The 11,717-nt window shown below is 35.5% G+C and overlaps 1 protein-coding gene across 1 annotated transcript; it reads left to right on the top strand.

The window, feature by feature from the left end:
* Positions 1-1,788: 1,788 nt before the first annotated feature.
* On the top strand, positions 1,789-9,039 carry LOC145317131 (dipeptidyl peptidase 1-like). Its single transcript, XM_080158050.1, has 16 exons — positions 1,789-1,883; positions 2,011-2,127; positions 2,630-2,727; positions 3,158-3,227; positions 3,862-3,952; positions 4,811-4,877; positions 5,316-5,408; positions 5,833-5,918; positions 6,224-6,305; positions 6,644-6,757; positions 6,910-6,977; positions 7,477-7,572; positions 7,863-7,971; positions 8,267-8,371; positions 8,596-8,711; positions 8,923-9,039. The coding sequence occupies exons 1-16, from the start codon at positions 1,850-1,852 to the stop codon at positions 8,987-8,989; spliced, it is 1,413 nt and encodes a 470-aa protein (XP_080014176.1). The 5' UTR covers positions 1,789-1,849; the 3' UTR covers positions 8,990-9,039.
* The last annotated feature ends 2,678 nt before the right edge of the window (positions 9,040-11,717 follow it).

Genomic DNA, 11,717 nt, shown 5'->3' with positions numbered 1-11,717 from the left:
TAAATGTGTCGAGGTTGCGTGATTCGATATTTATTCTAAGAAAAAAATCAAGTATTTTTTTAGCAGATTTTTTTAAAATTATATATGAATTTCAATCAAGTAAAACATTTTTATTCAGATCTAGGAATGATTGAAAATTCATATTTAAAGTTTTTTTTTACAAAGAAAAATTGGTATTTTTGTCATAATTTCAATGAAAATTCTAACGAAGATATTATTATTTTGCTATTCTTTAAGTATTAAAAAGTTTTATTGTTGATTAAGATATTACAGTTCTTATTCATTAGGTTTGAAAAACTTTCTGCCCAAGGATTTTGAAAAATTTTTTCTTACTACTCTTTTTGATGCTTAACAAATTTAGTTTTAAGTACCTATAAATCTTAATTTTCTTGTCTAAGATTTATTTCGTTTTATTTTTACCATTATTTGTTTACATTTACATTTCAACCTGATTTCGTAGGTACTTATTGATTTATTAATAATGATTTATTACCTATTGATTATGAAATGATAATTATTTAGTATAGTTGTTATATTACAACATCATGATTAATAGGATTATCTATTTTAGGATTTGTGTATGTGATCTTGTGATTGTCATGTGCACGGAATGTTGTATGGTACAAACCAATCCCCATCCTTCTATCCTAAAATGTGAGGTATTATGAGTCCTAGTGAGGAGTGTAATATTGTGTATGCATTTCACGGGGTTTCATTTAGTTAGGAGCAAAATTGTCACGTTTTCGGGATGTGGCCATTCTCATGTGATTATGGTGAGTTGAGTTTAGTGAGAAATGTTGCTAGTGCTCAGCGCAAAAAAAAACCTTGAATCTCGTTAAGGAAGTTAATTTGACTTTCAAACGGGGGGTGTGTCTTAACCTCTTTTCGAGGAAGCTTTGTGTTTATCAAGTTCGAAATTAAATTCCTTATCATTAACCAAAAACAAAGCGCAAATGTCGTCTTTTAGGGCTTTCCTTTCATAATGTGGCGCGGCATAGAGTGTTTGTTTATTTTGGATGCGCACGTTCTTTACTTTTGAATGAGATATGAGAGTGTGAAGATTTCGGAGAACAAAATTGGGCCTATCATTGGTCTCATTGTGTGTGAACGACCCTAGTATATCAGGGATTTGAAACCATAAGAGCTTCAGGTAGAATTTGTTAATTTGATTAAGAAGTATGGTGTATAGGACGATTATATGTAGTTTTAAAAAGGCTTTAGCCAGCTAAGCATGAAACTTAATTATGTTTAATATATGTTTTAGTAATTTTTATGTGCCTTATTGTTGCATTTAACAATGATTTATTAAACCAAATAATTTTCCTTTAAAGCCAAAGTTTCCAAAGATTTTTACCGTAGAGAAAAATGATTTTTAAAAAGCAAATAAGATTACGTGGTTATAAATAACTGGAATTATGAACTAATTGATATTGTAATTTCAGGTCTTTGAAATAATTTCATCAATAAATCTATATTCAAACCTGCTGTTGAAACTTGATGGTTCCTGGTATTGGGGGTTTGTATGTTCGCCAACTGATCTCGTGAACTTCCCGCTAATTCGGAAGTCAAGCTCAACCAAAGTGTCATGGTTGAGACATTAACTAAACATTTTAACCCTTTTAGGCGATAATTTGAAATAAAAAATATTAAGATCCTAAAATAGTTTAAAGAAAGAAATCGTCATGAAGAAGATAATGGAAGAATTGGGTTCATAGTCAGAATTCAGATAACCAAAAAAAAGTAAATAAAATATTGAATAAACCTAGCCAATAGCGAGATAATTATATTGAGCCCAACTCTAGTATAAAATACTCATTATTTTTTTTCTGAAAAGGTGTTTCAGACTAAAATGTTATATTATTTAACTTTACTGTTACTCGCAGGTAAAAACTTATATATGATAATATTATTTCATAAGGATAATGATTATTAATTGAGATACTTAATGACAAGCAAAATGCATCAACGATAAAAAATTGAGGGGCTTTTAATAAAATGTTATTATTACAGTTGGAGGGGTAGTGAGTGACACCCCAGCAAACTGTACCTATGAGGATATTGAGGGTGTTTGGGACTTTTATGAGACCGCCAGAAATGGAGATGCTGATATTGACTGCTCTCAACAAGGTATAGAATCATCCTATGGAAAATGCATATACTACAAGTTTATCAATTTAAAACTTGTAAAAACATTTTTTTTAACGAAAAAAAAACGTTATAATCCAACATCCAATTTTTCAATTTTTTAGAAAAAAATAATTTTTAATAGCAAAGTTACTCTAAACGTGTTTGAATCTGTCCTTCTGTCTGCAATGCTTGCTTTTTTGTTTCCATCCGAAATTTCTCTGTCGGTTTTCTAATATTATATTCTTTTCTTTTCTTTTTTACTCTTTTTCTTATAACTATTTAACTTTTTTCTTATACTTTTCTTATGATTTCCATCAGCTTTACTACTACTGAACGAAATCGATCTTGTTCTATTTGATTTGACTACTCTGTATTTTTTTATTTCATATAAACCAAATCCTAACTTGTACAGTTATAGGACGTATATTTGATTTTGATATCTTAATATTTGAAGAGCTTTCTATCGAATGAAATCAATATAATGATGGTATTTTTGTATTAGATCACACTGTAGAGCGTACCACTGTTTTCCTGACCTATCCCAGCACTGTCAGAGATGAATATGGAAACCTTGGAACTTGGACTATGGTCTATAATCAGGTAAACAAAAGAATAAAATAGTTTGGAAAATTATGAAAAATATTAATGCATTTTTAGAAATTTTTAATTATCAGCTTTTTTCAGATCTATCCATAATCTAGAACAAGGACGTCCAAGCTTTTTTTATTTTTGGGGGGAAAGGGGGATAAAAAATGAAAAATGTAAAATCTTTTTTTTTTTTTTGGGGGGGGGGGTTAATCTTTATATCATACAGGGAAGGATGTCCAAGCTTTTTTTTATTTGAGGAGTAGGGTAATCACCCTTTTACCACCCACCCCCTTGAACGTCCTTGATGTAGTATTAAGAGAAATAGTTATCCAAAATACATTTTTTTCCCAAAAAAGTTTGTAATCCATTTTCGTTATTAGATGAAATTGCCTATTATTTCAAATTAAAATCTTTTAGGTCTTACTTTTTACTGCTTTATCAGGGTTTTGAAGTTGAGGTTAATGGCAGATCTTACTTCGGTTTCTCTGACTATAAGGTTCTTCCCGATGGACGTGAGTATGATTTTAAAGCTTTAACCAAACACAACAATAATGCTCTGCTTATCATGAAGATGGCTATAACAAAGGTTGCTTTAATCAGGCGATGTGTTTAGATCAATATCAATAAAACACTCCAAGATACTTAATAGTTATTACTCGTATCGTATTATAAACGGCTTTCCGCGGATATAGAATGTACAATCATAAGATTAAAACTAGTTTTTTAGCCGGTGCCTTCGGTACATTTCTATATTCGTAGAAAACTGGATATAATACGATGCTAGACATAGTTTTTTCGTATGGATGAGAACCGGTTCCTATCCACCGGATTCGAATGAATACGAGAAAATTGCACTTTAAATTCAAATGTGCTTTCCCTCAAAGCATAGCAATGAAACCAACCTCCACTTTATTTTAGAAAAAATTGAAATAAAGGCGGGCTGAGGGGGAGGGTAATTTTTTGTTGCATAACCCTTGCATTGGTTTGTTACATTGGCTGCGCAGTAACCAATGTAACCTAACCTAAGTTTACTTAAATTAATAAATATTTTTTTCAAAACTAAGGGGGAGGGGGGGGGGGGTTGTGGTCAATAAAACAATTTCAGGGAAAATGCCCAATGAAGTTTTGCAGTAATTTACTTTTTAGAGACTGTTGAAAGTTACTGTGACAGAATCCAAATAGGAGCTGGGTGGTCACATGATATTACTGTCAGAAACTGGGCTTGCTTCCATGCTAGGTTAATCTTTTAAGCGAAGATTTTCTACAATTAGGGTCAGTCCGTCCATACTTCCGTAATTTAGACATAATTATTAATATATAGCTACAAATTAGAAAGCGTAGCAACTTTATTATTGTCACCAGTAAGTACGTATGTACATTTAAAATACCCTGATTTTTAAAAAAAATTGACAACATTTTTTGTATGATGTGGTTATCCTATTTATCTGATTTTTGGAATAATGATTCTTAGGACAACAAGGTTAAGTATTATAAGTGAGGAAACTCTATAATCAAATCCTAAAAATAAAAGTATGTCCTTTTACTATATCCTATATTTACGCAATTAAGCAACAAAATTATGTACAATTTTATTTAGAGTTTAAAATTAATGTTCTGACACTTTTTTTTGTCATTCCTTCTGATTTTAGAGCTTCGCTTTTTTGGATATTATTATTTCTGTTTTTTTTAAACGCACGCTGAAAGCTTTTTGTAACACTAAGCTATACAAAATAGCATATCTTAAGAGAGAGAGAGAAAGGGATATCAAGGTACCGAAATAAGATAGGGGAAATTTAAGAAAGGGGAGCGAACATGAGTAAAACTAAAATGAAGAAGATAGAACTAAGTTTCTATAGAAGATCACGATAAAAGGATTTTATTGATTAACAATAATATCAAATTGATAAAAGTAATGATACAAGACAAAATTAAAGAGACATTCTTAAGTTGTAAATATCATCATAAATATTAGACCACATCTTGCCCAGAATTTATGAATTCCTAATTTACCTTGTCACTAGGAAATTCTCAGAAAACTCAGAAAGCAAACCTAAGAAATTTCACAGGCTTTGGCCTAATAACCTTATTTTTGTAGAAAGAGGACTAACAACAGTATCAAGTACAAGGCTAAAATTCACCAAAGGAAGAACTTTTCAAATAAGGTATTTTTATGTTCTCAATCTAATTCATTCATAAGATAATAAGATGTAAAGTCGGGATAACCCCCCCCCCCCAAACGATTTTTTTTCATTTTACCCCCTACTAAATGGTTGGGGTGCCTACAGGGTAGTGGTAAATTATAAATGAAGGGGGGAGGGGGTTAAAATGAAAAAAAATCGTTTGGGGGGGGGGGAGGAGTAATCCCCACTTTACCCCCCCCCCCCTTGGACGTCTATGGCATCCTCCATTCTTCTTCCAACACTTTCCCAAAAAAAATACCTCTCATGAGTTTTAAAAAAACTCTATAAAGTATCCCCAATAAAACTTAGATGAGATATGTTAATGGATCATCCTGGATGTTATTGTTCACCACACTTAGGGATCTTCATGAGTGTAGTGTTTGGATCATATCTATATTATAATTTTGTTGATTTTTTCAGGGAAGCCAACCCTACAAGAGTGACAAGGAGGCTGTAAAGCTTATCAACTCCATTCAGAAATCTTGGCAAGCCACTACTTACAATAAATTTGAGGTATTAAAGAATTTTTTTTCCATATATTTTTTTCTCTTTTTTAATAGGTTTGTAATCAGGGAGGAAAGGAATATGGACTGTAAAATATTTGAACCCAAACTTAGAAACTAAAATCAGAATACCGGACTGGCAAGTTGTTTTGTAGAAAAGATGCTTGTTGGTCAAATTTATATTATGAAACTCTCCTTCTGAAATTGCAGACGAGTAATATACATTTACCTCCTATTATTAGTTATTGACCCAGTTGGTTATAAAGTTTGTGATACATAATGAGAATCGAACTTTGAATATAGCGTAGGGAAAATAATAAAACTTACTCTCCGTTAATTATAAAAAAGTGTCTAAATACCAAACGTGACAAGGACCAATATTATTTGTTTGTAAGTGTTTAATATAAAAGATCTAATCAACTTTCAAAATTAAGGAAATGACCATGAACGAGATTGAGAACTTGAAGGGAGGACAAAATTCCAGATTGTATTACCGTCCATCCTCCAAGCCACAACAAAAGTAATTCTAACAGTCTAATCTACAATTGGCTCATGTCGGTCAATCTGTAAAATTAATTCATTTAAACACATCTGTTTTAATGTTTTTTTTCCATTTTGATCTGACATGTCCTTACCTTTACTCATTGTAAATTCAATTATATACACATGCAATGTTTGGCTCCAGAGTAAAAAAAATGATCATGTTTTTTTTTATGTAAATATTATAAATTGTCTAAATACAAATTTAAAATTAATTTTACTTTTTCTTTTTGTATTATTGTGTTATAATGTAATTTTTTTCTAACCTTATTTCTCCTTGTTTAGGCTGCTGAAGATCAACCCTGTGGGATTCCTGCCCGAATCTTGGGATTGGAGAAATGTTGATGGTGTCAACTATGTTCCTAAGGTTTGTTTTAGATCTATCAAAATATTTGGTTACTTTACAAGTATCTTTTGTCTACTATTTGGTCTGTACTACAAAGCCTTCAATAATTAACTATTTTCTCAATTTACTCCTTAGTGTTCTATGGATGAAAGCATACACTAAGAACAATAGTTAGAAATGAAGGCAGGGGAAGATTATAATAGTTTGAAAGGCTACTACAAACTTTTAACGAACCTCATTATCATTCATGGTTAATGGTTACTGTTATACCTTTTATTCCAAAATGATGCAATATTTCTTAATAATAAATTTTTTAAAAATTAAGTGATCTCATTGGAATATATTGTATGTATATTAAGGTTAGAAACCAAGGTAGCTGTGGAAGCTGCTATGCTTTTGCCAGCAGAGGTATGCTGGAATCCAGGTTGAATATCCTGACCAAGAACACCAGAAATATTTCTCTGTCCCCCCAGGTATAAACAACACAAAGTAAAATAATGTCCGTATGTCCATCAATACATCCAGATCTCGTTAGTCACATGGCTATTTATATCTTTTTGTAACATTGTCATATATTTCAAATTGTACTTTATTATGTAAAAAATCAATCAAGTTATCTGTTTAGGATATTATGGACTGCAGTCCTTTGTCCCAAGGTTGTTCTGGAGGTTTCCCGTATCTTATTGCTGGCAGGTAATATAATATAGGTTTATATTTCTTCTTGCAGATATATCTTTTTTTTTGTTAAGATTGTTATGAAACTTCCCTTCTTTTATTGCCTTCAGGTAATCAAAATATGTGTATCTATCTTCTGTTAAGTTTATTATAGAAGCGTCCTATATCTTATTGCTAGCAAATATACATATCTCCACATAGGTGTATTCTAATTAAAAAATAATAATTTGGTATACCTTCCTACATATAGATGTGTCTAATACCTATTTATTTAGCTTGCTTTGTTGCTAGCAGATAAATATATCACAGGTGTACCTTACTCAATATTGGTGTATCTATATTTTGCACAATCAGGGATTCAGGGACCCGACAAAAGACGATAATTATTTAAGATAATTATATGACCTTACTAAATGTTTGTACTTTGTTACAATGTCCGTCAATAGCATGTTAGCCAGTATTAAAAATAACAATCAAGAGGATAACGCCAAAAATTCAATAAATTATTTAATTATAGATATGGAAAGAGCTACGGATTTGTTGAGGAATCTTGTAATCCTTACAGACAAGAGGATGGTACCTGCAACCTGGATTCAAAGAAGACTTGTGACAGGTACAACTTGAACACAAATTTTACTTTTATCCCAAACGGGTGGATTTTTTCGATTTAGAAAAAAATATGATCTAATCATGTGTTGCTTTTGTTTTTTAAACAATTGTGATCATGAGAAGGGAAATTTTTATTTAGATAGTAGATATAACAAAAACAAAAATCAGTCAAAAATAGTCTTGTGCCAATTAAATCCTTTAATTCTTTAATAAAAAAGAAATTACCAGACTTTGGCGAAATTTGACAGATAAACATAAAAAAATTGTTATATATTAAGTTAAATTATTTTACAGGCATTATGTAGCTTCTTATTCCTATGTTGGTGGATATTATGGAGCTTGTAATGAGGAGGAAATGAAGAGAGCTCTGGTTAAGAATGGACCCCTAGCGGTTGCTTTTGAAGTTAGTTTTAGTAATTTTACTGAGTGAGGTTGCGTGAATAAGAATTAAAATACAGTTATCAATCCTTTCCTATTTACTTTTGTAAGTATAGGTATGTCTTTATGTTCAACAATTTTAATTTTATTGGCATGTTTTGGAATATTTAATTGTTGTGACACGACACAATAAATGGAACAATGTTGTAAATAAAGAGGATTGGCAAAACTGTGTAAAGGCCTTTAATCAGGCTTTTATTTTACACGGGAAAAATTTATTTTCGGGAAAAATTGTCAGTGACTAAACTTTATAATTGTAGGTTGAGTCAGATTTTATGCTTTACAAGTCTGGTATTTACCATCACACCCTCGATGAAGCTCCCCAACTACTGAAGGCTGGAATCAACGAATTTGATCCTTTTGAGGTGGTCATTATCAAATTGTTTTTTTTAGACAATAATGACAAAACAAAATATCGAAAGATCTCTAATACAGCTACAATAATTTGGGACTATTAAGTTTTATAAAGAATTATAAGTCTTTGACATCTCGGGGCAAAAAAAACTGGTTTCAATCTTATAAGTGTACATTTTATATCCGCGGAAAGCTGTTTATAATACGATGCGAAAAATAATTATTCTATCATTAGATGACCAATCACGCCGTCCTATTGGTTGGATATGGTTTTGACAAGGACACCAAGGAAAAATACTGGATTGTTCAAAACTCTTGGGGTGAGGAGTGGGGAGAAGATGGTTATTTCAGGTGAGATTTTTAAAAATGTAAACAAGCTGTTTCAAAATTCAAATTAATGTTTCACAATCAAATAGAGAGTAATGTTTTTAAATAAAATGTTATGTCAAAGTTGAACTGTTCTTATAGATTTTCTAACCTAATCAGTTTTTCTAATTACATAAATAAAAAAAACTATTTCAAAAAGTTAATTCAAATACACTATTTTTTATTTTATTTTCAGAATTAGAAGAGGAACCGACGAATGTGCTATTGAGAGCATTGCAGTGGAGGCCCACCCTATTCCTTAAGTTTTCTGTTGTATTATTCTTTTATAAAAAAATAAACATCAACACTTTTATTAGAATTTAACAAACATATTTACAGATATAAATTTTATCACAAACAATACAAAATGTAAATCTTACAAATCTATTGCAGGTTTACAAGAAGCGGTAAATGGAAGTTGAATTATTCTTCTTCGAAAAATTAATGACATAATCTTTTACTTTTTAACTGTACTAGCGGCTTCGCCCCTAGCCTCTAGGGGCTTTGCCCCAAGAGGTATAATTACATCTTCTATTACTTACCCAGCAGAACGGATCGCAAATTTTCTCACCTACCCAACAGGAAAACATTTTCTCGATTAAATAACGAATTCGCAAAATTCGTAAAAAAAATAGTCTAATGTGTTCTCAAGAAAATTACTACTGGTGCTGCTCATAGTCTAATGTGTTCTCAAGAAAAATTATTTTTTTTTTTTTTTTTGGGGGGGGGGTAAATTTTCATTTTTGGGGGGATTGGGGGTGTCCCACCCCCCCATAAAATAGCTTAAAACCACCACAGGACCGATAGGTAGATACCCTGAAGAGTAGAATCCGATCGGTTCAGTGGTTACCGAGATCTTAAGGGACAGACAGACATCGTTCTACTTTGTATTATAGATATTCAACTTCCTTTTGCATATCCTTGTATCCCCTGAATGTATTGTGATGTCACGTAGCATTATTTAATAAAAATGTATTAAAATCTTCTGGTACTTGTTAATCTATTTTCAAAGCTTATCTGGTAAGCCGAGCGTACTCGGCCCACGGGGTAACGAGTTCGGATTCAACGGGCCCTAGCCTTTAAGTATTCTACCAAACAAACAAGCAGGATTCAATCATACAGAATTATATATTTAAACTGAATAATATTTACAAGTTATGTTTACTATATATATACAACAAAAATATGACAATAGTTAGGTTTGAAGGGGGTGTGGGGCGCTAGGGCTTAGCGCCCGACGGTAGACAGGCTGTGGGGGCAGCGGTGGTAAAAGGGGAGGCAGTGCCTCCCGATTATATAAGTGCATGATGGACTCGTGATAGTTGCATGTTCAAGTCCCCTCCCCACATTTAGGCAGGCTTAGTTTGACCGCCGGGTGCGGGGTTAACAGCGGTCATGAGATGGATAGTGATATAATAGGATTAGTGCGGTGGGTTTGTTATCATAAGTCACAGCGAAGCAACTCTGTATTGGGCCTGTCCGTATGGGTGTCGTATTACCACAACCTCCCCTTCAAGGGTTGCGTGGCTCTTGAGACACCAGGCCTTGAACCTGGGGATACGACAGCCGGCTCATGCGCCGGACAGGCAGTTCCTGGGGCACAGCTCGATGGAGGACAGCTCGGGCTACACAGGCTCCTCGGGACACTCGTTGCTCGGTCTGACTGTGGTTGGTGATCAGCATTGTCAGCTCCTGGTTGGCTTCTAGGCGTGGGTTGGCCACGGCCAGGCCTCGCCGCTGGAAATTTTGCCTCGTCTGCAGGATCAGTTCTGTCTCGGCTGGTAACTGGACACGGAGGCCTAGGCAGATTCTGGTGGTTCCTAAGGGTGGAATGGTGATGGCAAAGGGCGCATAGAATTCCATGGGGGCGCCTGCTTGATTCAGGTTGCTTGGCCTCCTAGCTCCTACCCGGATGGGGATGGCTGTCATCAGCAGGGGGCACATGGCTTCTTCTTCTTCTTCTGGGGCGGCTTCTTCCATCGCAGTGGCTGGCTCTTCTCCTACAGGTCCGCTGCTGGCTGGCAGGTTCTCCATGTCTGCGTCAGGGTTCCAGATGGCATCTCTGAGTGGCTCTGGAGCGGGCGGCGGCGGCGGTGGTTCGTTGGGTTGCTCCTGCAGGTTTTCCTCCACTGGGTCACGATCTTGGCCGCTAGGCTGGGGGGCGGCTGCGGCTGGCTGGTGCACTGAGAACTCTCCTGGGTTGCTAGCTGCGGGCGCCGCCGCTCCAACTGGCAGCTCGGTGGCATCCTCGTCGCCGTCCACGTCAACTTGGATGTCTTCTGGGATCTGGTGGGCAGTCACATCTCCAGTGTATTTGCGCAGTCGGCCTACATGCGCGGTAACTTCTGAGATCCTGGCTACTGGAGAGGCAGGTTTGATGACATAATGGACTTCTGTAGCTTTCCTTACTACCTTCCAGGGGCCCGTCCATCTCTTGGTAATCTTGGCTGCCTTTCCTGGCACCAGGCGAGGGGCCAGGTACCAGACCAAGTCTCCAACCTCATACTTGGCCGTGCCTTCGTAAGCTGCCGCGCTCCTTCTGATGGCTCCCTCCTCCTTCTGCTGGATGGCATCATAAACTGCATAGTAGCGCTGCAACAGAGCTTGGACGTTGGCTGGAACTGAAGCATATTCGGTCTCTGGCAGCCGTAGCACCATGTCCACCGGAAGTTTGGCCTCTCTCCCAAAGAAGGCCAGGAACGGGGTCACACCAGTGGATCTACAGGCCTTGGTGTTGTAGGCAAAGGCGATGGCAGGCAGGTGGGGCTCCCAGTTGTTATCGTCTCTGTCTAGGAACAGGCGCATGCCTGTGTTGAGCGTCCTATGAAACCTCTCCACTCGGTTGGACTGCGGATTGTAGGGTGGTGGATGTGTCAGGCCAATCTCGAGCCGGGAGGCCAGTTCCTGGAATACCTGGCCGGTAAATTCCATTCCATTGTCGGAATGGATCTTCAGGGGGCACCCGAACGTGGCCAGGTGGCGGTGCAACAG

Source organism: Acartia tonsa, chromosome 1 (assembly GCF_053477335.1).
Source record: "Acartia tonsa isolate MP-2025a chromosome 1, ASM5347733v1, whole genome shotgun sequence".
Taxonomy (NCBI): Eukaryota; Metazoa; Arthropoda; class Copepoda; order Calanoida; family Acartiidae; genus Acartia; species Acartia tonsa.
Note: the sequence above shows the minus strand (reverse complement) of the source record. Positions and strands in the feature narration are given on the sequence as shown.